General features: G+C 32.5%; 2 protein-coding genes across 5 annotated transcripts in view; both read right to left on the bottom strand.

The window, feature by feature from the left end:
* Nucleotides 1-3728: 3728 nt before the first annotated feature.
* LOC111700250 (uncharacterized) lies at nucleotides 3729-10010 on the bottom strand. Of its 4 annotated transcripts, XM_023471127.1 has the most exons (9): nucleotides 9321-10010; nucleotides 8709-8864; nucleotides 8197-8326; nucleotides 7128-7205; nucleotides 6641-6688; nucleotides 6169-6311; nucleotides 5715-5836; nucleotides 4908-4981; nucleotides 3729-4128 (listed from the first exon to the last, which is right to left on the bottom strand). In XM_023471127.1, exons 1-9 carry the CDS (start codon nucleotides 10004-10006, stop codon nucleotides 4117-4119), a joined length of 1449 nt encoding a protein of 482 aa, XP_023326895.1. In that variant the 5' UTR covers nucleotides 10007-10010; the 3' UTR covers nucleotides 3729-4116. The 4 variants fall into 4 exon arrangements, 3 of the variants coding, with proteins under 3 accessions (XP_023326895.1, XP_023326894.1, XP_023326893.1); XM_023471126.1 differs by having other exon boundaries at nucleotides 3729-4981; nucleotides 6169-6266; XM_023471125.1 differs by having other exon boundaries at nucleotides 3729-4981.
* Nucleotides 10011-17680: 7670 nt separating this feature from the next.
* Nucleotides 17681-21837, bottom strand: part of LOC111700261 (solute carrier family 2, facilitated glucose transporter member 6-like) — a 10956-nt gene continuing 6799 nt past the window's right edge. The window contains exons 8-11 of the mRNA XM_023471139.1: nucleotides 21065-21170; nucleotides 20649-20735; nucleotides 19716-19781; nucleotides 17681-17740 (exon numbers count right to left, since the gene is read on the bottom strand). Coding sequence (XP_023326907.1) covers nucleotides 17681-17740; nucleotides 19716-19781; nucleotides 20649-20735; nucleotides 21065-21170 — 319 coding nt within the window. The remainder of the gene's footprint in view (nucleotides 17741-19715; nucleotides 19782-20648; nucleotides 20736-21064; nucleotides 21171-21837) is intronic.

Genomic DNA, 21837 nt, shown 5'->3' on the forward strand with positions numbered 1-21837 from the left:
AATTTAAAATAATAACCCATTTCTGCAACGCTGAATTTTTCATTATACTTTAAGGGAATACGTTTCAAAACGTTTTCATAAACAGTAATACATTTTTCAGTTATACAACGTTACACTTTTTATAAGTTGAACTTTGAAATAGAAATCCTTTCGTTACGATATTTAATCAAATCACAATTCATTTTTCAAACGTTAGACTTTCAAGCTCCCTTTGGAAACAAAACATTTCTTTACGTTATGGTCAAAAAAGTTGTAGATATTAGAAAAATAACGTTACATTTCCACAAAACGCTAACGTTGGGGTATGTTCCTCTAACGTTAACGTTGTGTATGAGCTCCTATAACGTTAACGTTTAACGTTCATGTTATATAGAATATATCCAAACGTTACACATTAATGTAACGTAACGTGCAAAAACGTACATTTTACGTTATGTTACACTATCGATGACATCTCTATCCTGGACCAAAGACGGGTTAAAATAAAAGCTCATAAAAAGTATGTCAGCCAGTCATAAATATAACAAAGCATTATTTATCATTCTTTGTAAGCAATATCTATATCTTTGCAACTTGATGTTAAAAACCTTTGATATTTAAACTACTTGATCTTACAGAATTTTTAGTTTAATATGGATTCTGTGAAATTGATATGTGATTTGTAATACTATTCCCGACAACTTTTATTTCAATAACTTCATTTTTCCTCCGTAAAAAAAGCTTCTCAGGCTAAAACCATGGGTTAAAAGTCCTTTGCCGACTATTTGAAGAAATTGAGCAAAATTTTTTTTTTCATGCTTCCTTTTTTACAGTCTAATGTCTTAGAAAAAAAAAACTGAAAAAAGTCAAAATTGAAGCTTTTAGGACAAAAAACGTACTTTTTTCCGAATTATGTGTTTCAAACATAAATATGTATCCCAAAGTGTCGAACCATCTCAAAACTTTCTTTTCTTTAAATCCAGTCAAGTTTGATATATATTTGGCATGTAGATAGAAAAATATGCGGTATAGATAAGTCTAAAATGTTTTTTTTTTAGGACAAAAAACGTTTATTTCGAATTTTGAGTTCTAGACATGAAGTTTGGTATTTTGGTACAAATATACTCATTTTTTGTTTGAACAGAATTAGATTAGTTTCTTCAATCCTTCGACATGTTGGTTGTACTACATATACAAAAAAGGTAAAATATGTTTTTGAAACTAGAGAATGAGTACTCTCAGTTTGTTACTGATCACTATTGCAAATTTACAAGCTATGTTTGTCTTAAAGTGCCTGAAAACAAAANATTTCAACAGCCTCAGACCAATACTTTTTGAGTTATGCAAAAAAAACTACAGGGGGGGGGGTCAAATTGACCCCCCCCCAGCGGGAATAGGGTTAAAAGGCGAAGTTATTGAGCTATCAAAACCATTGAGCTTACAATGGTATCTGTTCCTTACTATACTAACAAATTTTCAGATTACTTTTATTGGTATTTTGGTACAATTTTACTCATTTTTTGTTTGAACAGAATTAGATTAGCCAGGAAACAAGAAGATTGGAAACATGATTATCTGCATTCTGCATTAAATACATGTATCAAATAATTTGTTTCATAAAAAAAATTTAAAAAATAAATAAATTGATAAAGTTAAAAAGTTTCTTCCATCCTTTGTCATGTTGGCTGTACTACATATACAAAAAAGGTAAAATATGTTTTTGAAACTAGAGAATGAGTTGCAAATTTACAAGCCATGTTTGTCTTTAAGTACCTGAAAACAAAATCTATTTGAAAAGTTTTTTTCAGAAATTTATATAAAGAGAACCCAACTTAGTATTTTGATTCAGGTGAATAACTCAAAGATTTAAAAAAAACTCTTTGGTTGAGTTGATAAACTTCATGGTTTGAATGAAAAACTAGATGGTTCCAATAAAATCTTCATGGTTTTATGGAAAAGCTTCATGGTTTGTATGAAAAACTCAATCGTGGTGAAGTGAAAACTCAATGGTTTACATCAAAACCTCCATGGTTTTAGTGATAAATAAAACGGTTTAGATGACAAATCCATGGGTTGAATGAAAAACTTCATGGTTAAACGAAAACTCGATGGTTTACATAATCTCCAAGGTATGGATGAAAAAACATATGGTTGACGAAAAACTCGATTGTTTCAAATGAATAACTCAATGGTTTAGATGAGACACGCAATGGTTTAGATGAAAAACTCTATGGTTTAGATGGAAAACTACATGGTTTGAAAACGAACTCAAATTTGATTGAAAACCTCCTTTAAATGATAAACACCGGCCATGGTTTGAATGAAATGCTTCATGTTTTGTCTAAAATCTCCATGATTAAACTAAAAACTCCTTAGTTAAACGAAAAACTTTCTAGTTTCAATAGAAATTTTCAACGGTTTAAATAAAAAAAAATGTATTTTAACCAGTTTCAGGGTGGCCAAAACTTTTTTGAACACATCCGTACAAAAATCCGTACATTTTCAGAAGAAATCCGTACAATTTTCGAAAAACAATCCGTACAATTTTTAAAAAAAAAAATCCGTACAATCCGTACATTTTATTAAAAATCCGTACATTTTAAAAAAAATCTGTACAATCAGTACAATTTTCGAAAAAAATCCCATTTTTGAAAAAAACATTAAAATTCAATTTTTCATTCATTGTCTTTTGTGTTCAGTTCATGTAAGAGGGTTTAAACTTCTTCAGCAAGAATCAATCTGTAAAAAATTGGCTTCATACATATATACAAACTAAATACTGGGTACATGATACTAGGTGCATGATACTGGATACTGGATACATGATACAGGATACTGGATACAGGATACTGGATACTCGGTACATGATACAGGATACTGGATACATGATACTAGGTACATGATACTGGGTACATGAAACTGGGTACATGATACAGGATACTGGGTACATGATAAGGGTACAGGATACTGGATACTGAATACAAGATACTGGATACAGGATTACAGGATACTGGATGCAGGATACAGGATACTGGAAACAAGGTACTGGATACAAGATACTGGATACAGGATACTGAATACTGAATACTGAATACTGAATACTGAATACTGAATACTGAATACTGAATACTGAATACAAGATACTGGATACAGGATTACTGGATAAAGGATACTGGATTGATACTGGATACAGGATACTGGATCCAGGATACAGGATACTGGATACAGAACACAGGATACTTGATGCAGGATCCAGGATTCTGGATTCAGAATACTGGATACTGGACACGGGATACAGGGTACAGGATACAGGGTACAGGATATTGAATGAATACTGGATACAGGATACAGGATATTGAACTTAATACAGGATTCTGGATACTGGGTACATGATACTGGGTACAGGATACTGTGTACAGGATACTGGAACATCTTCTTGAATAAGCAATCAAATAAGTACTTATGGAACATATTCTCAAATAAACACTTCTTGGACATATCTCGAAAATTATGAATGAATTTTGATTGTCTATTGAAACATTTATCAATCTAATATTATTTAGAATGCAGAAAATAAGTTCAACTAACTCCATTTTGACGAGAATTTTTTTTATTTTCATGAAAAATTTGCTGAAATTAGTGAAAGTTTAAAAAACGGTGTATTTTCCAGGATAAAAATCCGTACAATTTGAAAACAAATCCGTACAATTTTAGGATCAAAAAAAATCAATCCGTACAATCCGTACATTTTGGCCACCCTGCAGTTTTCTTCTTGCATTTAGTAAATCAAAGACATTTTTAGAGTTGAAAAATAATATTCCAATAATTTAAATCTTTATGTGGTTTTTAAATGAGTTATATTTAGATAATTCTGGTACAACGGTTTACATAATAAGTTTACAAATATGAATTTTTAAAATGACAATGTTCAATATTTACAGTTCTAATTAGTTTGTACATTTTGGTTAAAAAAATACTTTACACAATTGATATTTCTAGGTAACAGTCATTAAGGTTATTTTGTATAGTACTTCAATGTCCCAAAAAAACAGATGTCAAAAATTAATGTCAAAAACTATGTCAACCATTCTGCGTAGTAAAATAAAATTTAAAATCTATAATATCTGTGTAATCATACTAATTTAGAATCTATAAAGCAAGAGAATTTATTTCATCAACAAAGTCAAAAAACAATATATTAAACCGGATGACAAAATGTCTGAGTGAATTGTAAGGACGGAAATATGATAATTAAAGACAGGGAAATGAGAATGTAGCGATGAGAGTATAAGTACGGGGATAAGAGAATGTAAGGATAGGGATGTGAGAGTGTAAGGACGGGTATAAGAAAATATATGGTCGGATATAAGTAAATGAAAGGACAGGAATAATGGATAAAAAGAGTGTTAAGATAATACAAGGATAAAATTAGAGAATGTATGGAAAAAGATAAGATACTAACATGACCTGAATATGATAATGTAATGACGGGGAAGCCAAAATGAGATAAGGACATGGATGAAATATTATAAAAATGTGGATAAAAAATGTAAGGGCGAGGAAATCAGAATGTAAGGACATTGATTTGATAATATAAGGTCGTATATAAGTGAATGTAAGAACAAGATATGAGAATGTAAGACACAGACAGTGATAACATAAAATAACAATAAAATTTGAGAATGTAAGAATAGGGATAAGATAATATAAGGATAGTTTTGAGTTAATATAAGGAAAGAGATTCCAGAATGTAAGGACAGGGATAGTGGAGTAAAAAGACGACGAGAAGATACTATCAGGACAGGGATAAGAGATCTGAAAATGTAAGGACAGATGTAGGAGACTGTAACTCGACGTGGTATCATAATATAAAGGCCAGGGATTAGATAAATAAAAATATTGAAAAACAATGTTGATGAAATAAATACTTTTGGGTTTTTCAGAAGGTCAGTTTTACACGCCAATATATTTGTTCTTCTCTCCTTCTCTGCATTCAGGAAGTCTAAACAAAACAAAAATAAAATCATGCAATAATTCTAATTTATATTAAGGCAAGGATATACAATTCGTTTATTTAACAATAACAAATATTTCTATTCTTTAGGAGAAACTTTAACAGTTCTTGGGGAGAAGAGTAACGAAATTTTGTTTTGAAGACTAGCAATAGCACATATATTTGTTAAGTGAAACAAATATAACTTAAGGATGGCATGACCATAATTACTCAAGTTTAGTTACAAACCTTACAACTTGACACAAATTTTATGCTTCTTATAATGTTAATAAGGGGTTTATCTTATTGACAAATCATTCCCCCACCCACCTCTTAGAAAGTATTTATTTGTTGTCAGTAACAAATGTTCGATTTTTATGGTAAAAAAGTTATTTTTTTAGGAATAACTATAGAGTTGGATAAAAAATCTAGTCTTTTGATGTCCTATTTTTCCATCCAAATAGAGAAAAGACAGCATCAAGATAACATAAGTGGACACTAGATCTTGACCACCTTGCTGGAGGATATATTTTTTTGAAAGATCATTGCTCCCTCTGTTCCAAAATTACATTCACAATTAGTGAGAACCTGTTCATCGATAAATTTTTACTAGGAATAAAATAAATTTTTGGAAAGATTTCACGATTTTATGAAAAAAAATTTCAAAGCTTGCAAGTTCAGCTTAATTCTTCCAAATAAATGCCTCTCTAACTGTGTGGTCTTGTAATATTATTAAACTTACTTTCAACTTTGTTATGTAGTAAAGTGTCCCAGGGTAATCCTGCCCTCTCCATTACCTTCCTGGCATCATCCATCTTCGGCCTTCTGGGAGGAATGGCATCAAATTCCTTTTTAAATGCGAATCTACAAAATTTTTTTTGATATAATTAATAAGTTTTTAACATAACAAAACTAGGAAATTTTTAATTTTTTAATCTTTACACCAAATCCCCCAATTTTAACAATGTGTTTAAAAATTCTTTCTGAAATCTAGTCTTTGAATTCGTAGAAAAATATTTACGCTTACAAAAAAAAATTCTGAAAAATGCTTAAACCGTCAAATTGAACTTTTCTCATGAAAATTCGAAAATGAATAGTAAATTATGATCAAAACAAACCATATAATAACAAAATAATTGCGGATGTTTTCCAAAATTTTATCTATAAAGTTTATGTCTAAGGTGAAAATTCCTTACTTTAAAAGCTCTTTGTAGTCCTCCTTAAGTCTCCTTCTCGAATGTTCATATGGAGAGATTATTACTTTTCCAGTCATTAAAGATTCCATTCTTTCTCTCTTAGGTGTAAAAAGATTCTCTTTAGGCTTTGTCATCTTCTGCTTCTTTGTTTTAACATTGTAAGCAAATAATCTCAGATGATGTAAGAATGAAAATTCTTACAAAAACCAACCAACAATTTAGCCTTACTCATATCCGTGTATGTATCTGTATCCCTGTCCGTGTTCGTGTCCGTGTCCGTGTCCGTGTCCATGTCCATGTCCGTATCTGTATCCTTATCAGTATCATCAACATCATCATAATCTTTTTCTTAAGATTTTCATCATTAATCACCATTTATTAACATTTGCCATTATTAGTCATTTTTTTATCATTAATAATAATTATAATTATCTATATTATGGTAATGATATGAAAAATAATAAAAAGTTACCTTGGATCTGGATGTACTCTGCTCCTCCAGAGAATCAGAACTTTCAACCTGAACATTCATCATTCTCATCATTCTCATCATTCTCATCATTCTCATCATTAATCAAATAAGTACTTATGGAACATATTCTCAAATAAACACTTCTTGGACATATCTCGAAAATTATGAATGAATTTTGATTGTCAATTGAAACATTAATCAATCAAATATTATTTAGAATGCAGAAATAAGTGAAACTAACTTCATTTTGACAAGAATTTTTTTTTTAATTTTCATGAAAAATTTGCTGAAATGAGTGAAAATTTAAAAAAACGGTGTATTTTCCAGGATAAAATCCGTACAATTCGTACAATTTGAAAACAAATCCGTACAATCCGTACAATTTTAGGGTTTAAAAAAATCAATCCGTACAATCCGTACATTTTGGCCACCCTGCAGATAAATAAAAATCTTTAAAAAAAAAATAATTCAACCTATAAATACTTACAAGAGATTTGGTAGGCATCACTAGTGCTTTATTAAATTTCAATATCTTCTTCTCCACTGATAATTTCTTCCCCACATCCTGTAAAAATAAACTACAATACCAAAGAAAATACAATAAATGCAACAGGACAAATCCACAAACAACCTTTTAAAAAAAATATTTTAATAACTCTCGTTCTCATATTTTCAGGTCGCTAATTTAAAATAATTAGTAATTATCAGTTCCATGAGTATGACTTTCTTAAAAAAGTAAGTTAAATGGTGTCGAATAAACATGGTAAATCAGAAATTAGTTTGATGTGGCCTCTTAAAAATTCTTTAATTTAGTTTATACCTATACTGAGACAGCAGTAATCCATTAGATTTTCGTCTCTTTATGTTTACAATTTGTTTTTTTGTTATGTTTAAATTGCATATCGTTGTACTCAGTAAAACAAGAAAATTTCTTGTTCGTCACTTCACACGCATCATCAGACGTTTACCGTTTTTATAAGATAAATAATTCGATATGGCTTTAAACCAGGTATTGAACGCTAATTCTTAAAAAAGACAATCTCTAATATGTCACTCATTTCCCATAGTTATTGGTACACCCAGTATGTTTACGTAAAGGATATATCCTTTTGGGGGGTTTGAGGGATGTGGAAGGAAGTTAAGTATTAAAAAGTAATAAAAATCTTGCTTTTTTGCTCAAATGTTGCTTTTCATTCCATCAAAAAAATAACAACTATTCAAAAATAATACGCTTTTAGGGCGCTTCCCGCCAATCTTTTATTCCATTAATGAACATTTTCTTTGTATACAATGTAGAACAAAAACAAAAAATTGTGGAACTAATTTTTTTAAAGTATTTAATGAAAATCTGAATTTGATGTAGGTAAATTTGTTTAAATTTTGATCATTCACTAATTTTACTAGGGGTCATGTGAGGTTCACTATAAATTTTGACCAAATCTGTTCAGCCGTCTCAAAACGGCTGAAACGATCAGACCCAAATGACGTTTATAACCCACAAGCAGACGAGCAAATAACATAAAAATTTGTACCATGCAATAAGTGTTAATAAATACCTGGTTCCAGTACTCATTCCTGTGGAGCTGGAACTCTTTTACATCTTCTATCAGCTTTGGATCACTGCCGGTTTCCCGTAAATGCTTTAAAGCCTGTGCTGCCATAATTCCCAAGGCTTTCGGAAACTCTCTGAATAAATTTTAAATAAAATTATCATAAGGAAGAAGTATATCAAAGAAAAAAAAATGAAACTATCTTATATTTATTTCATTTTAAGTATGGTTCCTTTCTTAACACTTGCAACAATGATTTTCTGTGCAAGATGATGGAGAAAATATCAATGATTTTCTGTGCAAGATGATGGAGAAAATATCAATGATTTTCTGTGCAAGATGATGGAGAAAATATCAATGATTTTCTGTGCAAAGTGATAATGAAGATTTTACACCGGAGAAAATAGGTGTTTAATAACATTTACTTTATTCAAAGAGATTCTTCTTTAAAAACATTGCACATATTTCCGTCTATTTTAAATAAAGAAACTGTTAAAATAATTAGTTTTTATACTCACAATGAGACTGCTTTGAAGTTGAAGAAGTCAGTTTTCAATTTACCAGTTCCAAGATCCGTCATAATCTTCCAGTACTTTTTGACATTAAGGACTTCCAACATACTAAGTTCTTTCCCTGCAGCTTCCGACACCGCGGCAATTATCTTTGAGATCATCCTAGCAGGGGTTGTATATTTTTTTTCAAAGATAGAACCAGCTATTCCCATATAGAAGAAATTGAGGGAAGTGGGGTGTGAGGTGGGAAAGGGAGATTTAAATACCCGTATCAAAATTGAAGAACAAAGAAAATGGGCGATTCTCACAAAAGATTTACTTAGCTGAAAGTGTAATTTCAAGTGAACCCTCAATCAAAGATACAAATGCCCGATTTATAACGATACACTTAAAAATGTTGTCTCATCAGGTATGAATTAGATATCCTTTTTTACAATTGTTTAATTTGTATTGAACTTTGAGTTAATAGAACAATGTTGTTCTCAAATTTTTTATCAATAAGGATTTAAAAGATGTTGTTTAAATCGGACATTGCCATCTTTAGATTTAAGCTCGCTTGAAATTACACTGTCCCTTGAAATAAACATAAATAATGTGTGAGCAAAATATCTTAACTCCCTAAATCTAGTTTTGATGGTACCATAGTCATCTTGATCAGTCCGGTTTTCCAATGCATTTGTTATATACCCAACAAGAATAACATCTTTAGCTCCAATATGATAGACCTCATCTTTTTTCATGCTCAGAGACAGCTCCTTAAACAATTTAGGGTGCCAGTCATCGGAAGACGCTTTTGATCTCAGTTCTTTTACTTTCTTTCTTCGATTTACTATGTCCTTGTTCTTAGGGCAATACAAACGAATATGCTGTGCGATGGTAGAGCGTTTGCACCTCCTGCCGCAATCACATATGATTGTCTGAGCATCTACAAGTCCACTTTTCTTAAGCATTTCTGATTTTAATGTTGCCCATTGTCTGTCAAATTCTTCTATGTTTAACGCTTGCAGCTTTATCAGTGAGATGACATATGGCTCGGTTTGATGTTTGTTAGTAAAATGTCTCCATAGGTGGAAAAAAAATTTACCACAAAGGCCACACCAATCCTGGCCCCGTTTCTTATTTGTAGATTTGGCAGAAATAGAACTTTTGGGGGTTGTGGATTGAGATTGTGAGTTTGGATACATCATCCGTTGAGACTTCATCGTCTGTTGAGGCATCCTCATCTGTTGAGGCATAATCATATTTTGAGGCATCATCATATCTGGAGGCATCCTCTGTTGAGGCATCCTCATCTGTTGAGGCATAATCATATTTTGAGTCTGGAGGCATCATCATATCTGGAGGCATCCTTGGAGGCATCATCATATCTGGAGGCATCCTCTGTTGAGGCATCCTCATCTGTTGAGGCATGATCATGTTTGGAGGCATCATCATATCTGGAGGCATCGTCATATATTGAGGCATCATCGGCATCTGGGGTAGATACAAATGGAAATGAAATGGATTGTCTTGTGGGATAGGATTTCCATAAGATGATTCTTGAGGTTTTGCATGTTGCTTCTTGCCTTCTGTACGAGGTTTGACGGGTGGTTCTCTTTTCTAAACATATTATTTGCATTTAAGCAAAGTTGTATAACTATATCTTTCATTCCAGCAGGTTTTTTTTTACCCCCACCCCCCTTGGTAGGGTGCCACGAGAAAAAATTCCCAGATGTGCGAAAACTTGGATAACTGGGAGAACATGAAGAACTAGAAGAACTAGGAGAACCCAGAAAACTAGGATAACTAGGAGAACTAGGAGAACTAGGATAACTAGGATAACTAGGAGAACTAGGAGAACTAGGAGAACTAGGAGAACTAGGAGAACTAGGAGAACTGGAAGAACCAGGAAAACTAGGAGAGCTAGAAGAACTAGGNCCCCCCAATGGTTCTAAAAGCTAATTTTGCTGAGATTTCACACGTCAGAGTAAAATTTTTACGCTTTAAGTTTAAAATTTTAAAATTTGCAAAAGTACATTTTGTATCATTAATTATTCATTTTCAAAACAAAATATTTTTAAATCAAAATATGTTAGGGAAATATTTTTATTAATAAAATCCTACTTTTTCTCGCAATTTCGTAATTTAGTAACGAACTAAAACTTTCATGTAAAATATATGGATGACCCATAGAGTAACAGCCAGCTACTAGCGCCGGCGAGATTGTTGTAATTTTTATTTTGACATTAAAATTAAATTCCAAGTGCCCAATTACCTGAGAATTGATATACAACATGTAAAATATAAGCAAAGATTACCCATAATGTAACTGCCGGCTACTAGGGCGCAGGTCAGATACTCCAAATGGAATATGTGATATCACCAACTAAAATCTGGAGCAAGGGGGGGGGTGATTTTACAACAAATCCAAATCCTATGTAAGATTTTTTACCTTATGTATTACCAATTTTCGTTTCCGAGGGTTTAGGAAATTTATATCGTAACCACCAGACTCCTTAAAATGTGTAGCTCTAGTTTTTTATATGTTGAGAAACACATTGCTCAAATATAGCTTAAGTTCTATATAATATATTAAGTCCTTTTTCTTCAAAAACATGTAGCTCAAGATCCTTTTATGATCAAACAGTCTAGCTCAAGTCTTTTTATCATAAAAACATAAACCTCAAGTCCTTTTTTCAAAAACAGCTCAAGACCCTTTTATGATTAAACAATCTAGCTCAAGCTCAAGTCCTTTTTATCATAAAAACAGATAGCTCAAGTCCTTTTTAATATTAGAATTAAATACAGTCCTTTTTGTTAAATATATTTACAACATTTTAAATGAACTGTGGGAGCTCTAAAATGTTTTTAAACTAAGAAAGAGAACAAGATATTATTCAATACTGATACAGCGATTCCCCAATATTTACTGTTTTACAATATCCTACTAAATAATATGTTCTGAGCATTTGCCTTATTTGCTTATTCAAGTATATTTGTCTATCCAGTAAACAGTGAAGTAGTACACAGATTTTAGTTAACATTTAAGCTTAATTTCATTAAAATTTTATAGCTAAAGACCTTTATATTATAAGAAACATTTAAAACAAATTATAGCTCAAGACCTTTCAATGTTTAAAAAGCTTACCTTTTTATAATCAAAATCATAGCTCAAGTCCTTTATATTGTGAGAAACATATAGATGAAGTCCTTTATATAATGAGAAACATACAGCTCAAGTCCTTTTTAATATTAACATCATATAGCTCAAGTCCTTTTAACTCTCATAAACATGTAGCTCAAGTGCTATTAATCATTAAAGTTATATAGCTCAAGTCCTTTATATTTTAAGAAACATATAGCTCAAGTCCTTTTTTTCATTAAAATCATAGAGCTCAAGACCTTTCAATTCTCATAAACAATTAGCTCAAGTCCTATTTATCATTAAACTCAAGTCCTTTATATTTTGAGAAACGTATAGCTCAAGTCCTTTATATCATTGAAGTCATATAGCTCAAGTCCTTTATATATTGAGAAACATATAGCTCCAGTTCTTTTTATCATTAAGGAAGTATAGCTCAAGACCTTTTATTAAAAAAAACAAATAGCTCAAGTTCTTTTAATCATTAAATTCATATAGCTCAGGTCCTTTATATTTTGAGAAACATATATCTCAAGTCCTTTTTTTTCATTAAAATCATAGAGCTCAAGACCTTTCAAATCTCATAAACATGTAGCTCAAGTCCTGTTTATCATCAGTCATATAGCTCAAGTCCTTTATATTTTGAGAAACATATAGCTCAAGTCCTTTTATTCATTAAAATCATAGAGCTCAAGACCTTTCAATTCTCATAAACATGTAGCTCAAGTCCTTTATATTATAAAAACATTAGCTCAAGACCTATTTACTATTAGAATATTATATCTCAAGTCCTTTCTTTTAAAAAATCATAAAGCTAAAGTCCTTTTAATGATTCAAAACAAATAGGTCAAGTCATTCATATTATAAGAGGGATAAAGCTTGAGTCCTTTAAATCATTAGAATATTATAGCTGAAGTCCTTTTTATTTAAAGAAAACATAAAGCTCAAGTCCTTAATTGAAAAAAAAAACTTAAAGATCAAGACCTTTCAATTCTGAAAAACATACAGATAAGAACCAAAAATGTTACCTCAGAAAGGTTCTGTTCATCATCAAGAGTTCCAGTTTTAGCAGAACTACATGTGCTCTGATGGGGCCGAGAAGTAGAGCTTTTAACCTGAATGTAAATCATTATCAGGAGATCATTATTAGGAGAACTAGGAGAACCAGGAAAACTAGGAGAGCTAGAAGAACTAGGAGACTAGGAACACTAGGATAACTAGGTGAACTAGGAACACTAGGAGAAGTAGGATAAGACTAGGAGAGTTAGAAGAACTAGGAAACTAGGAAACTGATAACTAGGATAACTAGGATAACTAGGATAACCAGGAAAACTAGGAGAGCTAGAAGAACTAGGAGACTAGGAACACTAGGATAATTAGGTGAACTAGGAACACTAGGAGAAGTAGGATAAAACTAGGAGAGTTAGGAGAACTAGGAGAACTAGGATAACTAGGATAACTAGGATAACTAGGAGAACCAGGAACACTAGGAGAGCTAGAAGAACTAGGAACACTAGGATAACTAGGTGAACTAGGAACACTAGGAGAAGTAGGATAAGACTAGGAGAGTTAGAAGAACTAGGAGAACTAGGAGAAATAGTAATACTAGGAGAGCTAGAAGAACTAGGAGACTCTGACCACTAGGAGAACTAGGAGAACTAGGTGAACTAGGAGAACTAAAAGAACTAGGATAACTAGGAGAACCCAGAAAACTATGAGAACTAGGAACACTAGGAGAACTAGGAGACTCGGAACACTAGAACCCATAGAAAAACTATGAGTACTAGAGAACCCAGAAAACTAGGATAACTGAGATAACTAACTGCCCAAATAATCAAACCTTTTTATTAACTGTACGAGGATTATGCAAGGATGAGAGTGTAGTCAGGATTTTTCTTTTCTAAACATAATATAATCAGTTTGGGTTCTAGATACATTGAATCGACATCCCCTGATCAGGGTTTGTGCAACATTGGGATCCACGAACCAGGATTCCGGTGACAATTAAAATTTTAACTCATAAGACATGTATTGAGTGTCAAGTGCAAAGTAGAGCCAGGCTAGGAAACCTGAGAAATCTCTTTTAAGAACCTGAAATACAGCTTATTAAAAAAGGGAAAAGTCTACAAGGTTAAGTTTAATGAACATAAATGAAGAACCATACCTTATCGGGAAGTTTTGGAAGAAATGAACGTTCTCCGTCACATTGTCATCATTGTCATCATTGTCATCATTGTCATCATTGTCTTCATTGTCACCGTTATCATCATTATAATCAGCAATTATTTGTATTGAAACAAAATTGCTGGGGTTATTCCTGGTCCCCCAGGCAATCCACACCCATCAGCACTCCCCCTACCGATACGCATTTATTTTTAATTATCAATGCTCGATGAAAAGGTTCAGGTATTAGACTGTGAACGAACAGAATTTTTGAGAACTGAACAAAATTTTTTTGATAAGGATGGTCACATTCAGGAAAAAAAAACATTTTTTTTGTTCAGAGAAATGAAAAAAATATCTTTTAAAACAAGAATGGGAAAGCCTATAACGAACGATTTAAAATCAATCGACCAACTAAGAAACTACAATTATTTTCACAAATGACGAAAATTTTTCATTTAAAAAGAAAATATGATAGTTTTTTTCATGAAAGACGTTTTTTGTATCACAGTTTATAAAAGCTTTGAACTAACGTTTATGTCGAACCAATGATTTGCCTGAATGAAGTTCAGTAAGAAAATGAACAAAATGTATTTTTAAAAAAAACAATATTTTTGAGAATAAACATACGAACATTTTTGAGAAAACGATCAAAATGGGTAGTTCATGAACGATGACAAAATGAAATGAAAAAAATATGCTTGTTTCTAATTTGTAAAAATGTTTAACATTATGATGTCGTTAGTCGTATAAAACTCCCGAAATCTGGAATGTCTGCTTACCCCCATAATCTGCTGGACTTGGGGACCTTTCATGGTTGTCTCTCTTGTCTTCTCCGACAACAGTACTTCAGAAAGCTTGTACCCTGAACAGTGAACAAGATAATAACACTGATTTCACGGTTCGTCTAAAATACTGAATCCCAATTTCACCAATTGAACTTTTTTCCCTTTCATTAATTTTTATACCTTTTAAATAAATATCTATTAAAAAGACAACATTTTTAATTTTATAGACCGAACAGCGATTGACTTAAAATTAAAAAAGAAACATTTTGCCCACAGGCCGAATTAAAAAAATTTTGAACTTTGATATTTTATACAAAGTTTCAACATTCTAGCCGGCGGACAATTTAAACCATATAGGAGGTTCATGAACGGGGTTCAAATTTAGTCTGCAGCCGATGTAATTGTTGAACACCAGAACAGGGGTTTATTTTTACAAGAATGGAATTCCTTCCTTTGGGAATAAAAATTAATTAGACTATTTTTAATTTAAAACTCCATTTCACAGTTATTTGTGAAACTATTGGCATTCGAATATAATCAAAAACATTTAAAATTGTTATTTGTCGTCTTCATATTCCACAGTTAATAAATAAGAATAATTAAAAAACTTAGAGCTGGATTTTAAAAATACTGTATATATTATTTTGATTAACCAAACCTACATTTTAGCGTCCGATTCCCAACACTACCAGAACGATTGAACTGTGAAAGATATCTGTTTTTCTATATGAAAATCATTGTCTCTGATGCATTGAAAGAACAGTCGAATGTAATCAATTGTTACCTAGACAAAGGTTCAACCTTCGTGATAAAAAGGTTTAAAGGATAACTTTGGGAATTGAACACGCTAAAATCAAAAGTAAGGCCTAACACCCTTTAAGTTTTCAGTTCCACTTACCAGTTGTAGCCTCTAGCGAGTCCGGGTCCAGTTCCCGGTCCTTCGAAATTTGTCCCATTGACTTAATTAAACAATAAATATAAAGGCCGAATTAATAGAATTTTAGCTGCGGCTTAAATTTAGACGCAGATAAATTATGGTTGGTTCCACTTAACTTTGTATTCAATGCTTCCAAGATTTAAGCCGGCGCTCAATTAAAACCGGTTTTTGGTCGATTTGAGGCGCGGCTCAAATTCATTAAATTCGTTCTTTAGTACTTAAAAAAATGATCAACCTATATTCAAAATATTGTAATTTAAAAGTGAAACTTTCTACAGCCCTCATAAAAATATACCTGAAGCATAATTCCATTTTGAAAATCGGCATAGGCATTAACAGGATCAAGATCTTTGCTCTTATCACAATCCTATGAGGAATAATAATAAGATTATATTTTAACCCAGCCCCAGACGGAAGACATGATATAAGATTATTTCATTCCTTAATTACTTTTACCCAAAACTCTATTTTCATTTACTTTAATTATAATATTGTTATCATAATAATCTATTTTCCCCCATGAAGTAATAAACCATCAATAAGTTCAGGTACTAACGGGAGAGGAGCAAATTTCTCACACTTCAGAATTTTTCGTCTATGACAGCTATATGAAGACAAATTAATCAATTTAAATTTTCAGCACAATCTCCCCCTCCCCTGTTTAAATCATTCAAGGGAAAAAATTAAGACCAAATTGCGTTATTTTTACAGCTAGGAAAGAAATGATTTTTAGACAAAATAGATTAATTTGGGGAAAAAAGACTGAAACAGAGAAACGTTTCATTTATTCCTTTTGTTTTTCGTGACCAAATCTTTGATATCATCACGTGAATTATTAAAAAAAACTTCCCCTTTATATTAAAAAGCATTTTCTAATATTGTAATGCGCAAACTATAGCAGCAATTGCACATACAAATAGCTTTAAAAAGTTGTTTTCACATCAAAATTACGTCGAGAATTACCTTTTAAACCACGTTTTACACCTAAATATCACTATTACCTGAAGAGCAAGGTTGAATTTTTTCATTTTCATGTAACAGAAAGCACGGTATAAGAAAATTTTTGGATCCTAGAAACCACCAATATTTATTTATGTTAAAGTAAAGTTCTGACCTATAGTTCATTAATGATCAGTTTCGTTATTAGTGATCATTTTCTGAATGAGAATAAGAATGAGTGAACTGATGCAGTCATTTAAAAATGTTATTTCTTTGTGAAAACAAAAAGATTTAAGAAGAAGAAAAATGCGACACAAAGAGGACACACAGGAGTCATAGATAAAAATTTAAATACAATTTGAAAAATAAATATTTTGTTTCCTTTGGGCTTTTTTCGATTGCTTTACTGTAGGATCCCAGTGCATCAGCCCACTGACCTTTCTTAAAGCTAAAATATATTAAATATTAAAGGACTGTTGACATGAATCTGTTATAAAAGCAACCATCAATTTAAAAATTAATATAATCTGTTCATTGGCCTGTTCAATCCTTATCTACCCAACAAGCTTGTTTTAATGTCTGTTAAATTCTGATAATATCCATAGTTTTTTGTTACATAATTCTGTGAAATTTATAGAGTAGCCAGAAATGGACTTCCCAGAACCGGGATAAAGTCAACATTTTGCTCAGATTAAGTTTTGATTTGTACCATTGTGAGTCAGGCATGCTCCTGTGAGTCACTTAAAATTACGTTGTCAGTCTATTAATAAAATTCCATCCAATAACATACCATGGGGGGATATTTGTGTTCAAGGTATAGAAAAAGGATTTATGTTTGAGAAGAATTTGGTTAGGGACTAGGGTTAAGGGTACAATAGGCAAGGGTTGAAGCTGGAAAAACAAGTGAAAAAAAATAAATACAGGTAAGAAAAATAGGGCCCAGGTTTGAACTTTGAAGTAAATTTCAAGTCCACAAAGAGTTGGGTTCAAACAAAGGAAAAAAAATGATGTTCAAGAGAATGATTGTCTTTTACCTCTTGTGTCCTTGTTGTTTCTCCTGTTGATCGAGCTCTCTAATCTCACTTTCAACCTTTATATTTAACCATATCAATTTTGTTTTAAATAATTCCCGCACAGGGTAAAAAGAGCCATTGATGTCCTACTTTTCTATTTTCACAAAGTAAATATTATTATGTCATTCAGCCACTAACACTGGGTTCAAGAGAATTACAAATGCATAAAATTGTTGAAGATTCAGTTTGTACTGTGAATGCCACATATGTTAGGTACCCTTCAAGCCATTAAGGCAGGGGTGTATATTGTCATTTTGAACCCACTACCTGGGAAAAGGGGCAAGAGGGAAGGGAACATGAGAAGAGGGAAGGGAAAAGGGGGAAGAGGGAAGGGAAAAGGGACAAGAGTGAAGGGAAAAGGAGAAGAGTGAAGGGAAAAGGAGAAGAGGGAAGGGAAAAGGAGAAGAAAGAGAAAAGGGGCAAGAGGGAAGGGAAAAGGGGCAAGAGGGAAGGAAAAATGGGCAAGAGGAAAGGGAAAAAGAGAAGAGAGAAGGAAAAAGGAAAAGAGGGAAGGGAAAAGGAGAAGAAAGAGAAAAGGGGCAAGAGGGAAGGGAAAAGGGGCAAGAGGGAAGGGAAAAGAGCAAGAGGGAATGAAAAATGGGCAAGAGGAAAGGGAAAAAGAGAAGAGAGAAGGGAAAAGGAGAAGAGGGAAGGGAAAAGGGGCAAGAGGAAAGGAAAAAAGAGAAGAGAGAAGGGAAAAGGAGAAGAGGGAAGGGAAAAAGGGCAAGAGGGAAGGGGAAAGGGCAAGAAGGAAAGGGGAAAAGTGGGAAGAAAACAGTAAAAAGGGAAAGGGAAAAGGGAGAAGAATATATTAAAAAATGATGATGTAAGTAAAGTAAAATAAACATATTTCTTTTAATTTGCATCTTCACAAAAACCCATCTTATGCGTTCTTCCGCCTCCCCAAACGCCCCCCCAATAAATTCTTGACTTTCTGATCTACTCATTCCACTCTTCCTTGAATCTGCTGACTTACTTCTAATTTTTCCCAACATTGTTAACAAAAATTATACCAATCACGTAATATATTAATATAATAATTCCAAGAATCCTGTGAAATCTCTGTTAACACAGCACAACGGGTTTAGTTGAGATGAATTACACTAAACCCACGCACTGAATCAAGGTCGATACACAGACTTCTTAAACATAGAGTAAACATACATTCATGATCAATATTCATTACTATAAACATTAACCCCGGAACCCAAGTTGTTCTCCGTCTACACAGACAACAGAATCAGTTGATAAAACACTGAATCCTATTATCTGAGTAAAGTTCAAAGCTTAGATTCCATCAAACATCTCTACAGCAGCAACACAGATCCATCACCGGGAATGCAAAAAAAATTCTCGTTCTACTAAACACGCGTCGCCAATTGTGTAACCCTTTAATGACCCTTTAAGAATTACCCCATTTAAAGTATGACTAAATCTGAATAAGTTCTTTAAAAATATACTGTTTTTAACACTTAAATAAATCTCTCTATCTATTCTATCCAGGAAACTCTCAAGTGAAAATAAACCCTTTTCATATAGAATCAATTCTCTAAACTAAAGCTTCTAAAACTCTGTCTTAAACTTATCAAGAAAAATACCTTGAAACATATATATTGAAGATATGGTAGAGACAAGACTACAGGCAAAACTAGGCACTTATAAAGCGTTGCTAACCCTTTTTATACTTAGGCAAGCGCAGCCTAGCTGAGCAAGCCTGTTTTGTAGAAAAAGGGTTTTCAACATAAAAAGAAATAATCTGCTGCAAAACATATAGATGAAGTTCTTTATATTATGAGAAACATACAGCTCAAGTCCTTTTTAATATTAACATCATATAGCTCAAGTCCTTTTAACTCTCATAAACAAGTAGCTCAAGTCCTTTTTAATTTTTATTATAAAAACCTATAGCTCAAGTCCTTTTATTTATTAAAATCATAGAGCTCAAGACCTTTCAATTCTGAAAAACATACAGATAAGAACCAAAAATGTTACCTCAGAAAGGTTCTGTTCATCATCAAGAGTTCCAGTTTTAGCAGAACTACATGTGCTCTGATGGGGCTGAGAAGTAGAGCTTTAAACCTGAATGTAAATCATTATCAGGAGATCATTATTAGGAGAACTAGGAGAACCAGGAAAACTAGGAGAGCTAGAAGAACTAGGAGACTAGGGACACTAGGATAACTAGGTGAACTAGGAACACTACGAGAAGTAGGATAAAACAAGGAGAGCTAGAAGAACTAGGAGACTAGGAACACTAGGATAACTAGGTGAACTAGGAACACTAGGAGAAGTAGGATAAGACTAGGAGAGTTAGAAGAACTAGGAAACTAGGATAACTAGGATAACTAGGATAACTAGGACAACCAGGAAAACTAGGAGAGCTAGAAGAACTAGGAACACTAGGATAACTAGGTGAACTAGGAACACTAGGAGAAGTAGGATAAAACCTTGAGAGTTAGAAGAACAAGGAGAACTAGGAGAAATAGTAAAACTAGGAGAGCTAGAAGAACTAGGAGACTCGGACCACTAGGAAAACTAGGATAGCTAGGATAACTAGGATAACTAGGATAACTAGAATAACTAGAATAACTAGGATAACTAGGATAACTAGGATAACTAGGATAACTAGGATAACTAGGATAACTAGGATAACTAGGATAAATAGGATAACTAGGATAACTAGGATAACTAGGATAACTAGGATAAATAGGATAACTAGGATAACTAGGATAACTAGGATAACTAGGATAACTAGGATAACTAGGATAACTAGGATAACTAGGAGAACCCAGAAAACTAGGAGAACTAAGAACACTAGGAGAAGTAGAAGAAAACTAGGAGAATCGGAACACTAGGAGCCATAGGATCATTATCATCATGTAAATAATTATCATCATTTTGACAGATAAGAACAAAAAATGTTACCTCGTAAAGGTTCTTTTCATCATCATGAGTTCCAGTTTCAGCAGAACTACAAGTGCTCTGATGGGGCTGAGAAGTAGAGCTTTTAACCTGAATGTAAATCATTATCATTATCATCATTATCATCATTATCATCATTATCATCATTATCATCATTATCATCATTATCATCATTATCGAACCAATGATTTGCCTGAATGAAGTTCAGTAAGAAAATGAACAAAATGTATTTTTTAAAAAAAGATATTTTTGAGAATAAACAAACGAACATTTTTGAGAAAACGATCAAAATGGGTAGTTCATGAACGATGACAAAATGAAATGAAAAAAAAATATGCTTGTTTCTAATTTGTTAACATGTTTAACATTATGATGTCGTTAGTCGTATAAAACTCCCGAAATCTGGAATGTCTGCTTACCCCCATAATCTGCTGGACTTGGGGACCTTTCATGGTTGTCTCTCTTGTCTTCTCCGACAACAGTCCTTCAGAAAGAATCTCTACAGCAGCAACACAGATCCATCTCCTTGGATTGCAAAAAAAAATTCTCGTTCTACTAAACACGCGTCGCCAATTGACTAATCAATAGTCCTCTAAACTAAACCAAACTCTTTGACTAATCAATAGTCATTTAAACTAAACTAACCTATTTGAAAAACATTTATACTCTATAAAAACCTCTCTAAATTCAACTCTCTAAACTCTACTCTCTAAACTAAACTCTCTAAACTCAACTCTCTAAACTAAACTCTCTAAAACACTATTTTAAACTTATGAATAAAAATACCTAGAACATATATTGGATCTTGTTAAAGCGGTACAGGATAAAAAACTACTGACTCTTTAATAAAATGAGCTGACTATTTTATACCCAAGCGAGCCAGGCCTAGGCCTAGCCTAGCCAAGCAAGTTTGTGTATAAAAGAGTCTCTGCAAAAGAATTAAAGCCATACAGGGGGTTTTAAAACTCTAGCTAATGAAGAGTTAAAGCCACGTGGTTTTAAAATTTTAGCTAATAAAGAATTAAAGCCATGCAGGGGGTTTTAAAATTCTAGCTAATGAAGAGTTAAAGCCACGTGGTTTTAAAATTTTAGCTAATGAAGAGTTAAAGCCACGTGGTTTTAAAATTTTAGCTAATGAAGAGTTAAAGCCACGTGGTTTTAAAATTTTAGCTAATGAAGAGTTAAAGCCACG

The sequence above is a fragment of the Eurytemora carolleeae genome, unplaced genomic scaffold (genome assembly GCF_000591075.1).
Source record: "Eurytemora carolleeae unplaced genomic scaffold, Eaff_2.0 scaffold86, whole genome shotgun sequence".
Taxonomy (NCBI): domain Eukaryota; kingdom Metazoa; phylum Arthropoda; class Copepoda; order Calanoida; family Temoridae; genus Eurytemora; species Eurytemora carolleeae.